This window comes from Mus pahari, chromosome 18, assembly GCF_900095145.1.
Source record: "Mus pahari chromosome 18, PAHARI_EIJ_v1.1, whole genome shotgun sequence".
Lineage (NCBI taxonomy): Eukaryota > Metazoa > Chordata > Mammalia > Rodentia > Muridae > Mus > Mus pahari.
In genome coordinates, this window is record NC_034607.1 from 37,193,055 (window position 1) to 37,204,792 (window position 11,738).

General features: G+C 48.2%; 1 protein-coding gene across 5 annotated transcripts; it reads right to left on the minus strand.

Moving 5' to 3' along the window:
• Nucleotides 1–2,039: 2,039 nt before the first annotated feature.
• On the minus strand, nt 2,040–11,295 carry Tgif1 (TGFB induced factor homeobox 1). Of its 5 annotated transcripts, none has more exons than XM_021217823.2 (3): nt 11,216–11,295; nt 4,010–4,236; nt 2,040–3,108 (listed from the first exon to the last, which is right to left on the minus strand). In XM_021217823.2, the coding sequence occupies exons 2-3, from the start codon at nt 4,190–4,192 to the stop codon at nt 2,533–2,535; spliced, it is 759 nt and encodes a 252-aa protein (XP_021073482.1). In that variant the 5' UTR covers nt 4,193–4,236; nt 11,216–11,295; the 3' UTR covers nt 2,040–2,532. The 5 variants fall into 5 exon arrangements, with proteins under 5 accessions (XP_021073482.1, XP_021073480.1, XP_029387460.1 ...); XM_021217821.2 differs by lacking the exon at nt 11,216–11,295 and adding an exon at nt 8,668–9,000; XM_029531600.1 differs by lacking the exon at nt 11,216–11,295 and adding an exon at nt 7,434–7,618.
• Between the last annotated feature and the right edge of the window lie 443 nt (nt 11,296–11,738).

Below are 11,738 nucleotides of genomic sequence, written 5' to 3' on the forward strand. Positions count from 1 at the left end.
TCAGAAATCCGCCTGCCTCTGCCTCCCGAGTGCTGGGATTAAAGGCGTGCGCCACCACGCCCGGCTTAAGCAAAACTTTTATCTGTATGATTTATTAAAATTTTTATTTATAAAGTATTTAAGTTTATTGTGTAAGGACATGTTTATTTGAGCAAACCCACGAAAGCAAAGGGGGGAGAGAAAGTGAAGAGACCTTCTTTACTGGAGACTTGAATAAGTCTCTAGTGTTCTAGTCCCTACAACCACTCAGAATTAACAGTACGGCTGGGTGGAGTGGAAAATGCCTTTGATTCCCGAGCTTGGGAGGAAGAGAACTCTGTGATTTCAAGGCCAGCATGGTTTATTTAGTGAGGAAAAAAACCACACACACACACACACACACACACACACACACACAAAACAATTAAACTAACCGCATAGTTCATGACTGAAGATAAAAACTGAAGAAAAAAATAGTAGAAAATGTTAATTAAACTGAAATGAGACAAAAACGGAGGAATACAAAGGTAGGGAAAAACCATACACGCATGGACTACAAAGTCATCAAGGGATAGCCAGGCTTGGTGCAGCCTGAGGTGTAAATTGACTAAACAAATTGACTCAAAGGCAGAGACGGAATGAAAAACCCAGTTAAATATGCCTGAAAAGATGGCATTCAAACACAGGAAGTTTAAAAGTAAACAAACAAAAAAGCTATACCATATAAACAGTAGACACAAAAGAATTATTTCCCTTCGGCTTTGACCCAATAGTGTGAGACCGTGTTTTAAGTAGCCCAGGCTGGCCAAGCTCACATGTAACAGGGTAGAACTTTGAACATGGGGCTTGGGTTACAGGGTGGTGCCACTTTGCCCAGTTTATGTAATGGGTGAACAGAACCCTGGGGTCACCCACATGCTAGGGCAAGCACCCTGCCAACCGGAAGACTCCTCAGCCCCATGAATAATTTTGTTTTAAATCTGAATCTCTCAAGAAGTTCCAGCGGTCGGATTCTCCTGCCTCCCAAGTGCTGGGATTGCAGAGGTGTGCCTCCGTGCCCAGCTGACAGGACAGCTTTCAGAACAATGGTTTCTATTTATTATCTGGTTATTGAGAACCAGAATCAACTAAGGGCCCTCAACCTTTTCTGTCCCTCTGTGCCAGGCCCTTGTGTATTACTCCTCTAGGCCAGAGTTGACTCCTTCCACAGCTCTTTTTTATTTGGGGCTCTTTTTCTTTTAATGTGAGCAAGACCTTAACATGGGGAGGCCATCAGGATTTATAGCCGTGTGTGGTTGTGACCTTTGATCCAGCTTTGAAGCGAGCACAATTCCTTACCCACCTTCATTTGTACTACGGCCAAGTCACCCTCTGGCAGAACCCAGCTGAAACCTTCCCTTCGTTTCCTTACACTTCTGGGTCTTCACTGTGGGTTTTCTGTGTCACTTACCAACTTTTGTTTGAGTGTTCTCTCTCTCTTTTTTTTTTTCTTCTGGAGCAGAGACTTTCACTTTCAGGCCAACTTCAGTGTGTAAGAATGTACTACTCTCTAAAACCGCCGGCCAGAAGTTGGCGGTGCACCCCTCGGTTCTTAGCTGCAGCAGGAAAGCACAGGGCGGGCCTTCCACAACAAAGGAGTCTCATTGTAAGCATGGCTTTGTCGGAATGACTCTGCGGCATGGGACAACCGATTCCCTTCTGGCCAACCATGCCAGAAAGTTGTAAGTAACTTTCTGTCCTAACAGACCATACTTGCACATGCCGCAACAGTCAAACTTACAACCTTGGGACCTTCTGAAATACACAGCAGCTCACTGCTCATGACCTCACTCCTGATGTCGTCATGAATTGATTCGGATACCTCCCTGCAATCTGCTGTTCATCTCTAAGCAAAGATGGAGGAGCAAACTCCCCCTCCAATCAAGAGGAAATCTCACCCATCCTCATTATTCACAGTGGTTTGACATCACACACACACCCCTAAATCAGTCTGACCTGCCCCCATTTCCTATATTCCTACTGTGTTGAGTGCTTCCTTCAAGAAAATGTTCTTCATTGCAATAACTTTTAAAGAAAATACTTTATTACATCATGAAAAAAGGTATCCAACAACTAGATTCATACTTGTTTGAATCTAAAAAAAAAACAAAAAAACAAACAAACAAAAAACTGAAAGTTTACTCATTAGACTGTATGTGGGCGTCACGTTCCACATGGGAAGAGAGGTGTGAGGGCTTCTAAAGTATTGCACAGTCTTGGAAACAGAAAAAGGAGGACTCGGGAGGAGAAGATCACATGATACTGGGAACCGTCTCACATTATGAGAAACTACCAAGAAACATTCGAAAAGAAAACCCTTTGTTTCTACAGTAGCTTTAGTTTGTAGTTCTTGGAATGACTCTATTCCACTGAAGACAGTAACAGGAAGCTTCGTTTGAGCAATCCCATGTGCAAATATTAATAGAAAAATATATAAAATAATAATGCATCTCTTGCCGTCACCCCTGGCAATCAGGACCATATTTTGGAGAACTGTTTTGTTTGAAAAAATGGTTAAGCTGTGAGTTTGGCCTGAAGCTCCATCTCTGCCGCCCGTTTGAGTGCAACATCCACTAGAAGCTGGAATCCACTAAAATCCTGGTTGAGGTCTGGTGGAGTAGGGGGAGGAGTGTTGAAAAGACCACTCTGAGGGTTTGGACTGGGTCCAGATTTGCAAGCGTCCTCCGGGTACGCAAGAGAGGTGTCTGTAAAGTTGCTGGGTGCTATTTGTGGTACATCTGTACTCTGTCCCACACCAATTGGCTGACAGAGAGAGAAAGGCCCGTCCTTCAAGGCAGTCACAGTGGTATGGCAGATCACTGACGGGCGAGCCAAAATGGATCCTGGGGAGGGAGGTTTGGGAGACACTGGTCTCCCTAGGGTTGGGTTGGGTCCAACTACGCAGGAATGAAACGGGCTCTCTTCTAGAGTTGGCATGAAGTTTTTGATACCCATTGCAGCTTCAATAGAGCTAGCTTCTGAAATCTTGGCCCCACGGCGGGAAATCGTGAACTGATTTGGATCTTTGCCATCCTTTCTCAGCATGTCAGGGAGGAGCCTGCGGCGGGCGTTGATGAACCAGTTACAGACCTGAAATCACACAGGGTCTGCTTCAATACTCTCAGCTCACTTGACAAACAGGTTCTGAAAACATCCGATGTAGGGAGCCTAACTTAAAGAGGTAATAAAAAGGGCTCATCTGGCACTAAGGAAGTAGCTCAATGGTAGAGCACTTGCCTAGTACACCAGCGGGCCAACAGCAATGATTTAAAAAAATAAACTAAAATAAAGCTTCTCTGGCCTTCCCAACAAGTCAGAGGCATCTAAGCTAGGTGGGCCCGTCATAAGAGCAAGTTTGGATGTGCCAGCATCCTTAACCCTTTCAGAGGCAAGGAAAAGGTGCAAAATCTCAGATACCTGAGAAGAAATAACTTTAACCAAAGTTCACCTTTAAGTCTCTTTCAACCTACTACCTTTGAGTTAATCAACGACAGGAAAACATTTCCTGTTTAAAAGAGGCCACACCTCCCAGTAACTGATTTCTCTCGTTCAAATGACTGTGTCAACAGACACAACACAATTACCTCACCAAGGTCTGTCCTTGTTTAAATAGCAAACCAGTTTCCTGGGCAATAGAATAAGTTTTTAACCTCCTCCTCTTTCAGGCATTGCAGGAAATGCTTCCTGACACATGAAAGTCAAGTGTTTCTGTCTTATTAAATAGCCAATTATTAGCTTTTCACACTATAAAGTTTACAATGAAAAGATCCTGTTTCTTTCTCTCCCCCCGCCCACTAAGCACCAAAGAGCTTATAGCCTGGCACACAGGAACGCTATAAAGTGTCTATTAATAAAAAGAAAGTGTGTGTGTGTGTGTGTGTGTGTGTGTGTGTGTGTGTGTGTAGGTTAGGGGCATAGTTCAAATCTGGGCAGGAACCCCAACACCTCACGGGGCAAATTCTGGCACCAACTTTTTTATCTTCCCCCTTACCTGTAGTGTGGACAGGTGTGTCTGCTGCGACAGCAGTGCTTTCTCTTGCTCTGAGGGATAGGCGTTGTATCTGTGTTCATACAGCCAGTCTCGGAGAATCTGGACCGACTCCTTGGGCAGATTGCCTCTCCTCCTCCTCTTGCCAGAGGCTGCGGATGAGGAAAGGTCCAGGGGACTGTCCATGCTGTCTTCATCCTCAGAGTCGCTGCCAGACGCTGCAACAAGACCTGAGAAGGGACAAGGCCCATGGTCAGGTCATTCGCTTTCACCAGCAACCTAAGTCACTTACTTAAGACTGTTCCACGACCTTGTGATTTTTCAACTACCGAGTATGAAGTTTTCAGTCGGGGCCAAGGTCTCTAAGGAAGGGCCTAGAACACGAAGGGTGCCAGGCAGTGTGGGAATGGCCCTCACAACCTTGTCCTTAAGGTCATCACTCATGAGAGACAGCAATCCAGTGAACAAGGACATCTTATATGCTCTTTTCTCTCCTTCCGTGAAAGGCCTGCTGTTAAAGCAAGCACCGTACATTTTTGTATACTTGAAGGTTTTCTAAGACTGTCAATTAGATATGAACCTAAATGCTACCCATCTTTAATTCTTACACGACAAAGAAAATTGAATATGTGCAACCCACAAAAAAGCTATTTTGGTGGTAAATACTTTAATCCTACCGGAAATGTTAAGAATCCAAACCCTACAGAATATTTCAGTCAGAGTTCAATGACAATTCTGGTCTGTAGGACTTTGATAGACATTTAAGTTTAGAGCTTCTAACAAATGCTATTAACTCCTTTCAAACCTACAAGCCAGGCCATCTGTGAGACTGTTTTTGCTCATCTCAAAGGTCTTTTCTTTAGCTTTGTATAGCTTTTTATTCAATCCTAATTAAGTCCCTTTTACTGACCTAGGAAATAAAACCAGAATATTCTTCGAATTGATACATCAACTCCATGAATTTTAAAGGAATTTATTTTACAACCGGGAGCAGACGACTTTGTTGACACATTTTTAGCTTTGGACTGCAGGGGGCAGAAGGTGCTAGAAGGAGTTCCTACAGGAAACACTCAAAGCCAGCAAAGACAAAGTAAAAGCAGGTTCTAACAAAAGAGGTAGATGATTTTGCAAATTCACTGTAGCTTAAGGCTTAACAAACTGCCATAAATAAACCACAAACACCTCCATTTTTAACTGCCATGCAATTGAATGAAGAATTCCTTCCTGAAGATGAAATCAATCTGTTTCAAGAAAATAAAGTTTAAAGGGCAATTTTAAAACTGAAAGTGCTTTCATTGTTCAGAATCTGAGAAACTTAAAAAAAAAAATGACATTTGGGTGAAAAACTATTAATTACAAAAAAAAAAAAAAAAAAAACCCACAAAACTCCTTTGATTATAAATGAGTTTCACATTAGCTTTGGTAACCAAGGAAATCTAACTTTTAAACATGCCAGGTTAATTGGGTAACTAAGTACATTTGAATAAAGCAATTTGCTTCAACTCCCCCAACTTCAGACAACACTACTTATTTCCTTCCCCCTCTTCTTAAATCTAGGAGGGAAAAAGTGTGAAAATTTGCTCATTGAACAGTCAATTCCCAACTGTAAATTGGCAATAACAAAGTGCTTGAAACAAAACCCCCTAAAGCCTGCCCTTTGATCCGCTTGCTTGGAGTTTGACAAGAAGCATGGTCTTTCAGAATAGGTTAGGGACACAAAGCAGGCTTCTGTGAAGCAACACCAAACTGCCGACTCTGTTCATTTGAGGAAGAAAAAAAGAAAGCCAGACCCCTAGACCTCTTTACAAGTATTTCCAAAGCATGCATAAAGGATGAAGAAGAGGGGAAGTTAAGCCGTGGTGCCTTGGACGCACCAGCTGATCCGTTTAGTGCTATGAGACCACGTTTGCTACTGTCAAGGCTATTTTCATTAAAACTCCCTCCTGATTATGGCTCGACTTGGAAAAACAAAGCCTTTTTTCCTCGTTACTCATTTCCTACTGTAACAGAGCTTTTGAAAAGTTTCCCAGTTAGGACTTGTTTCCAATCATCTAGCTTTGCTTACACTTTGAAAAAAAATGCGGTTGGGGAGGGAGAGAGGTTGGGTGTGGGAGAGATTCAGAATCCTCTTACTCTATCCACATACAAGGAAATGTTGTTCCGTAAGCCACAAGATGGCCCGTGGAACCCACGGCTCTAAGAAGCAAATCTTGCTTCTTCACTTTCTTTTTCTGAAGTCATGAAACATGGAAGTTGGGAGGTTGGGGGTGGGGGTGGGGAAGCACTTGGATTTTAAAGATATATTGGGGACTAGAAAAAGAATATGGGGAAAACAGATCAAGGGAAATACCAAACCCAATTAGTCTCTGCCCTATGGACAAGTAACTGGAATGGAACTTCACATTCAAGGCACTAAATCCACAGCTGGCTGGAAGGGACCCAGCCTGTTCAACCCTAAACAGATTCAACAGGCTTGGAGACCCCGGGAGGACACTTGGGGATTTTCCTAGTTGAGCCCTCTTCCAGCCTGCTTTGAAGCCATTTTTGGAGCTCTTTCTTTTCGGGCAGTCTCGGCTTTCTACAGCGGGCACTTTATTATCATATACCAGTCTTTGTTGAAAGATGCTCACTGTCCTAAAACAGACAATAGGCGGGACAGGTTTAAACAGTCCAGGCCCAAGGACAGGGAAGCTCACCCTCCCCTCCCAGGTAATTTCATACAGTGGGAGGCAGGGCTGTGGAGGCTTGCAGGAGAGGGAGGGGCAAGAGGAGGGCAAGCAGCTTTTGTTCTTCAGCCCCAACTGAAGCCCGCCTGCTAACCGTACAAGTTAGCAACCGAGCTGGCCCCTGGTCCCTAAGGAAGTAAGGAAATGGGGCGGTGCGGCTCATATCCTCAAGGGTCTGCTCCCTTTCCAGACCCTGTGCCGGGGAAGCCTAAAAAAGGGAAAAGGAGCCAGGACAACCTTAGAAGTCTCAGCTCTCCCAATGAGCAACTCGAAATCGGTCGCAGCAAAGTTTCCTCTCCAACACGTCACCGTTCATCGTTTCCATGAGTCGGGGGGTTGACTTGGGGAACCCACGCGCTTTGGGCTGGGGACCTCGCATCTGGGGAAGGGGACACCCAAGAGGGTGGAGCCTGAATGGGAAGCTAGTCGTCAGCCTTCCTCCCCACCCACGGAAACCCAGTTTTGCATTCCCGCACCCTGGAGCCACACAAAACCAAACTACCCTCATTGAGGTGCTATTGGAGCGGAATGCCTCCCACGGGGGTCTAGATCTGTCAGCCACGTCAAGGGCTGACAAGGCTCTAGAGAAGATTCCTATGTTTTCCCCAGAGCTCAGTTAAACAGTTCCCCGAAACTCAGAGTGCCCACACTCTCACTGTCCCAGAGTGGAAAGGAACAAGGAGGCCTACTTAACCAAGTACCCGGGGTCTTCATGAGTTCCGTATTTTTCAGGATCTCTCACAGAATAACATCCACCCAACTCTCTAAGGTAGGAAGCGCGGAGAAACCCCGTGAGGAAGCGTGTTTGGCGGCAGCTGCTATAACCGTGTTCCGTTGGAAAGGCAGTCGCGGTCTAGGTCTGAAAGAATGTGGAGTAACAAACTCGAGGAAGCTCCCGGGCATGCGCACCAGCGCCCCCTTCCCCCGCCTGCTTCCCCATGCGATTAACTTCTGTTTTGAACCACTCCACATAAATCACAACAACAACAAAAAAAGCCAACTCCAGTCCACGACTGGAACACTCGAGGGACCTCCCAGTCAGGGACTCCAAAGTTAGTTTCAAAAGGGACTTCACAGTCTTTGACCTTTTGGGTTTTTTTTCCCCCCTTCCTCCCCAGTGTGTTTTGTTTTTAAACCAGACTGACGGCAAGTTTTAGTTGTAAAGCTTTGGTGGAAACAATGACAGCCTCGCTTTCTTGCACTTACAACCAAGCCTGCTTGTCACACTTGGACAGTTTTTGACTGCATGGTACTTGTGTTCTAACAGCTCACACGGTCCTAAATTCATCGTGGGAAAACTTTCAGAAGCTAGTAAAAATTTTTAAAGTCCATCTTTCTAAAGCTATGTTCACCCTAGGGTGATATGTATGGGGTCCCAAATCACATTCCTTTGATAGTGAAAAACACGACATCCCTTAAAAAAAAAAAAAAAAAACAACACCACATTGCCAGGATCCGGTGAGGAGTGAGAATACCCGGAACTACAAACTTTTAGACAAAAGGTAAGGCGACAGGAATTCGCTAAGGACCCCCCACAGGGAAAAGCGAGGTACCCGGGTCCCCTAGAACATCGACCGCAAAGCCCTGCCCCAGAAACAGCACTAGAAACCACGCGGCGCCTGGGCCGAGCATGGGGTGTCAGGAAGACAATGAAACTTGGAGGCGTACAAACAAGGCGCTGAGCGTGGTTCTTGACAACGTGCCAGCAGCGTGGCGCGGCTCAGCCTCCCCACAACAGCCCCTCGGGTTGTGTCTAGAGGGAAACGAACACCAACTGCCATCAGAAACACAGCCTCAACAAAGAACAGTCACCACTCCAGCCGGGGAGCCACTGGTCCGAAAAGTCCCATCAAGTCAGTGTCCTCCCGATCCGGCGCGGCCCGCACATGTCCCGCATTGAGTGCCCCAGGCGTTCACAGCCCGCCACTACCTTACCCTTCTTGCTTTTCATTCTGAAACTCGAGTCCCAGCGAGGGGTGAAGCTGGGGTTTCTAGGAGCCAGCAGCCGTGGAGTGGCGGGAGGGTAGTCGATGATCCTCCTTAACTAGTGCTCTGGTAACTTACAGGAGAGTGTTCCAACCACTATTGCTTAAACAAGGTGCTCCGGTCTCAGACGCTGGCTTCTGGGTTGGAATTCAAGTGACACTTGGGCTTCCTCCAGTCGGGATCTTCTGGCAGCCAGCCGGGGGTTCTCCCTGGCCCAACTCCCTCCCTCCCTACTCAGCTCCTTTGTTTCCCGCTCCACTCGGCGCACCTCGGCGCTGTCAGAGTGAGAGAGCAGAGGGAAGGTACAGGAGGTCCTGCCTCCCCCCCCCCCCGCCCGCCCCGCCGCTCCTCTGCCCCTCCCCCGCACCTTCCAGCTCCAAAGCCCAGGGACTAGGGGCCGAGATCACCCGTCCCTCTTCAGGCTGGGGGAGGCCAGAAGCAGGGTCTTGCCTGCCTGCCCGTGGCGAGAGTACTACCATCTCCATCCCTCAGCAGCCACACTGGTTTCTCCTTTGGAGCCTTTCCTTCCCGGGGTAGCGAAGAGTGCATTTAGTTTGTAAAGGATGGAGAGAGGTTTAAGGACATCTACTCTGTCCACCCCAGAGAAGAAAAGAAACCCCCATCCTTGCTTTTGACAGCTGCCCCAAACTCCACCGTCCCTGCTCCAGCCGCCGGAGGCAGCGGCTTCTGATTCAAGGGGTGGGGCACTGAAGGAAAAGTATTCCGGACAAGAACCAACTTCTTCCAGAAGGCGCAGCTGCCATTGACACGCGGGCGCGGCACAGCGCACCCTCCTCCTCGTGGACTCTTCTGCCAACAGCGACAGTGGGGGTGGGGGGAGGCAGACATAGGCACCGTGGGCAAATGTCTATTCCCCCGGGCTAAAGCTCTGAGTTCCGGATTGGATTGCAAGGCAGTTTCGAAATCTAACACGTTGTGAATAGACACTTGTCAGACTCACATGCTCTTTAAACGTCTGGACTAGGGGACGGCCAGAGCGCGCCGTGTGCCCCACTGCGACTCCCCCACCCCACGCGCCTTTTTAAAAAGATGGGGGACTACGCCGGGGCTGCTCATCTGTTTCAGTAAACAGTGTCTACTTTGTGGGCTAATATCCCACCAGAGGACACCCTTCAGTATTTCAAACAGAAACTAGCCATTAAATAAACACTCATTCCTATTGGTTTATTTTGCTTGAGAGGGGAGCTCCAAAGGGAGTTCCACGAAGAATCACCCCCTCCCCAAATACAAGTCAGATGCTGTTTTGGCCGACTTCGAGACGCGCACGCTCGAACTTCTGGGTCTAGTTTTCACCTATGCCCGGTTGTTTAAAAAAAAAAAAAAAGCAAAGAAAACCAACTGTCACATGTCACAGAAGACTTTCCCCATAGAGGGGGTGGGGGACCAAAAAAAAACCCCAAACGTAAATAAGCTGAGCAGCGACGTCACCGCCGGTGTCTGTCTCCAGTTTCGGCTCTGTGGCTGTTCTGGTTTTGTGACCTCGGTGAAGATCCGGCAGGAGGAGACAGACCCGTAAAAACAAGGTTAAAGCCGAGCCACAGTAAGGCGGCCACAGGATGACCCGCTAGACTTTGGAACCTGTTTATGATTACGTTGGAAATTAAAGCAAGCCTCCGCCGCGCCCCCTCCGGGGAGCGCGTTAAAAACCCCCGAGTCAAAACGAGGCTTGGGTGGTTTTTCCAAAATGAACCAACTGGAGGAAGAGTCACAGTAAGCAGGCAGGAACCTTAAAATGACCCTCCCCCTTCCCTAAATCCTGTAGTTTGCAGAGTGCTCCCTAAGAGAGCACACGCGGGCATCAGCGCAGGAGGCGGTTGCACGACAGTGTCCAGGGAGAACCCAACGGCTGGCAAGCCCCTCTGCAAACTGCCCGGGCGCAACGCTTTCCGAGACCCGGCTGGGGATGACTCAGCTGCTGCGCCCGGGTGCGGGACTCATGTGGTGCGGGAGGGGGCCGCGGAGGGCCCGGCCTCCAGTTGGAGGGCCGCCTCGCTCTGGGTTTTGAAGGGGTGTTTGTGGCTGGGATTGGTGGCTCACATCCGCTGGGGACTCAGGAGAAGAGGGAGGACAGACTCCGGGAGGAGGAGGAGCTGGACTGAGTGAGTGGCAGGAGCCGGGTCCGGACCCGGCGGTGACTGCCTTGTCATTTTGTTTGCTAACTTGGACAGCGGCTTCGGGGTCCACCCCACGGAACCCGCCTCGGGTCCGCTAAGCCCAACCTACGGCGGCTCGAGGCCGGAGCGTTCTTTCCCGGCGGTTATCCGCGGCCACGCGGTGGCTCTCATTATGTACACAAAGGTAGCTTTTCTTTTCTCCCAAGTCAGCCTGGCTAATGAATGCGATTCTCCGGCAGCACTGATGGAAACCCGGTTTTACAAGGTTTGAAAACAAACTTTACGGGGCGAGCGGGAGCAGGGAGAGAGTAGAAGCCTCTTTCAAACTAGGACGGGAGGAAAACGCAGAATTAAAAACTCACCGTGACGCGAAGGCCAGCTGGACCCCGCCAATGCACACCTTCTGCTCGTATAAATCTTTTCGAGGCGGTTAAGAAGCCGGAGCGCGCTGGCGGGATTCTGAGATCAGCTGAAACCTTACGGTGCCCCTCCCCCACCCCACCCCACCCCACCCCCAAGGCCCGAGCCAAGCTCGGTAGCAGCCTTGCGTTCCTGCAGGACTGTGCACCGGGGCTTTACCACTCCAGAAAAGGGAAACGGCCCCCCCAGCGCGAGTTCATAACATCCGCAATATTTTCTATCCGCTGTCTGCACAGCGGAAAAACAAGCTTCAGTTCTGGCTGTGTCAGGGCGTCTCCGTGTAACTGATTCAAGTGACTTCTGGTTAGTTGTTGTTGTTGCCACGTGTTACTTTACTGAACTCTTACGCCTCATAATCAAATTATCTAAGTTGTCCTGAGCTCTCAAGGTCTAGTGATAAACGTTTATCATCATTATCGTTTTCTGGGGTGTGTGTGTGTGTGTGTGTATGTGTGTGTTGTGTTG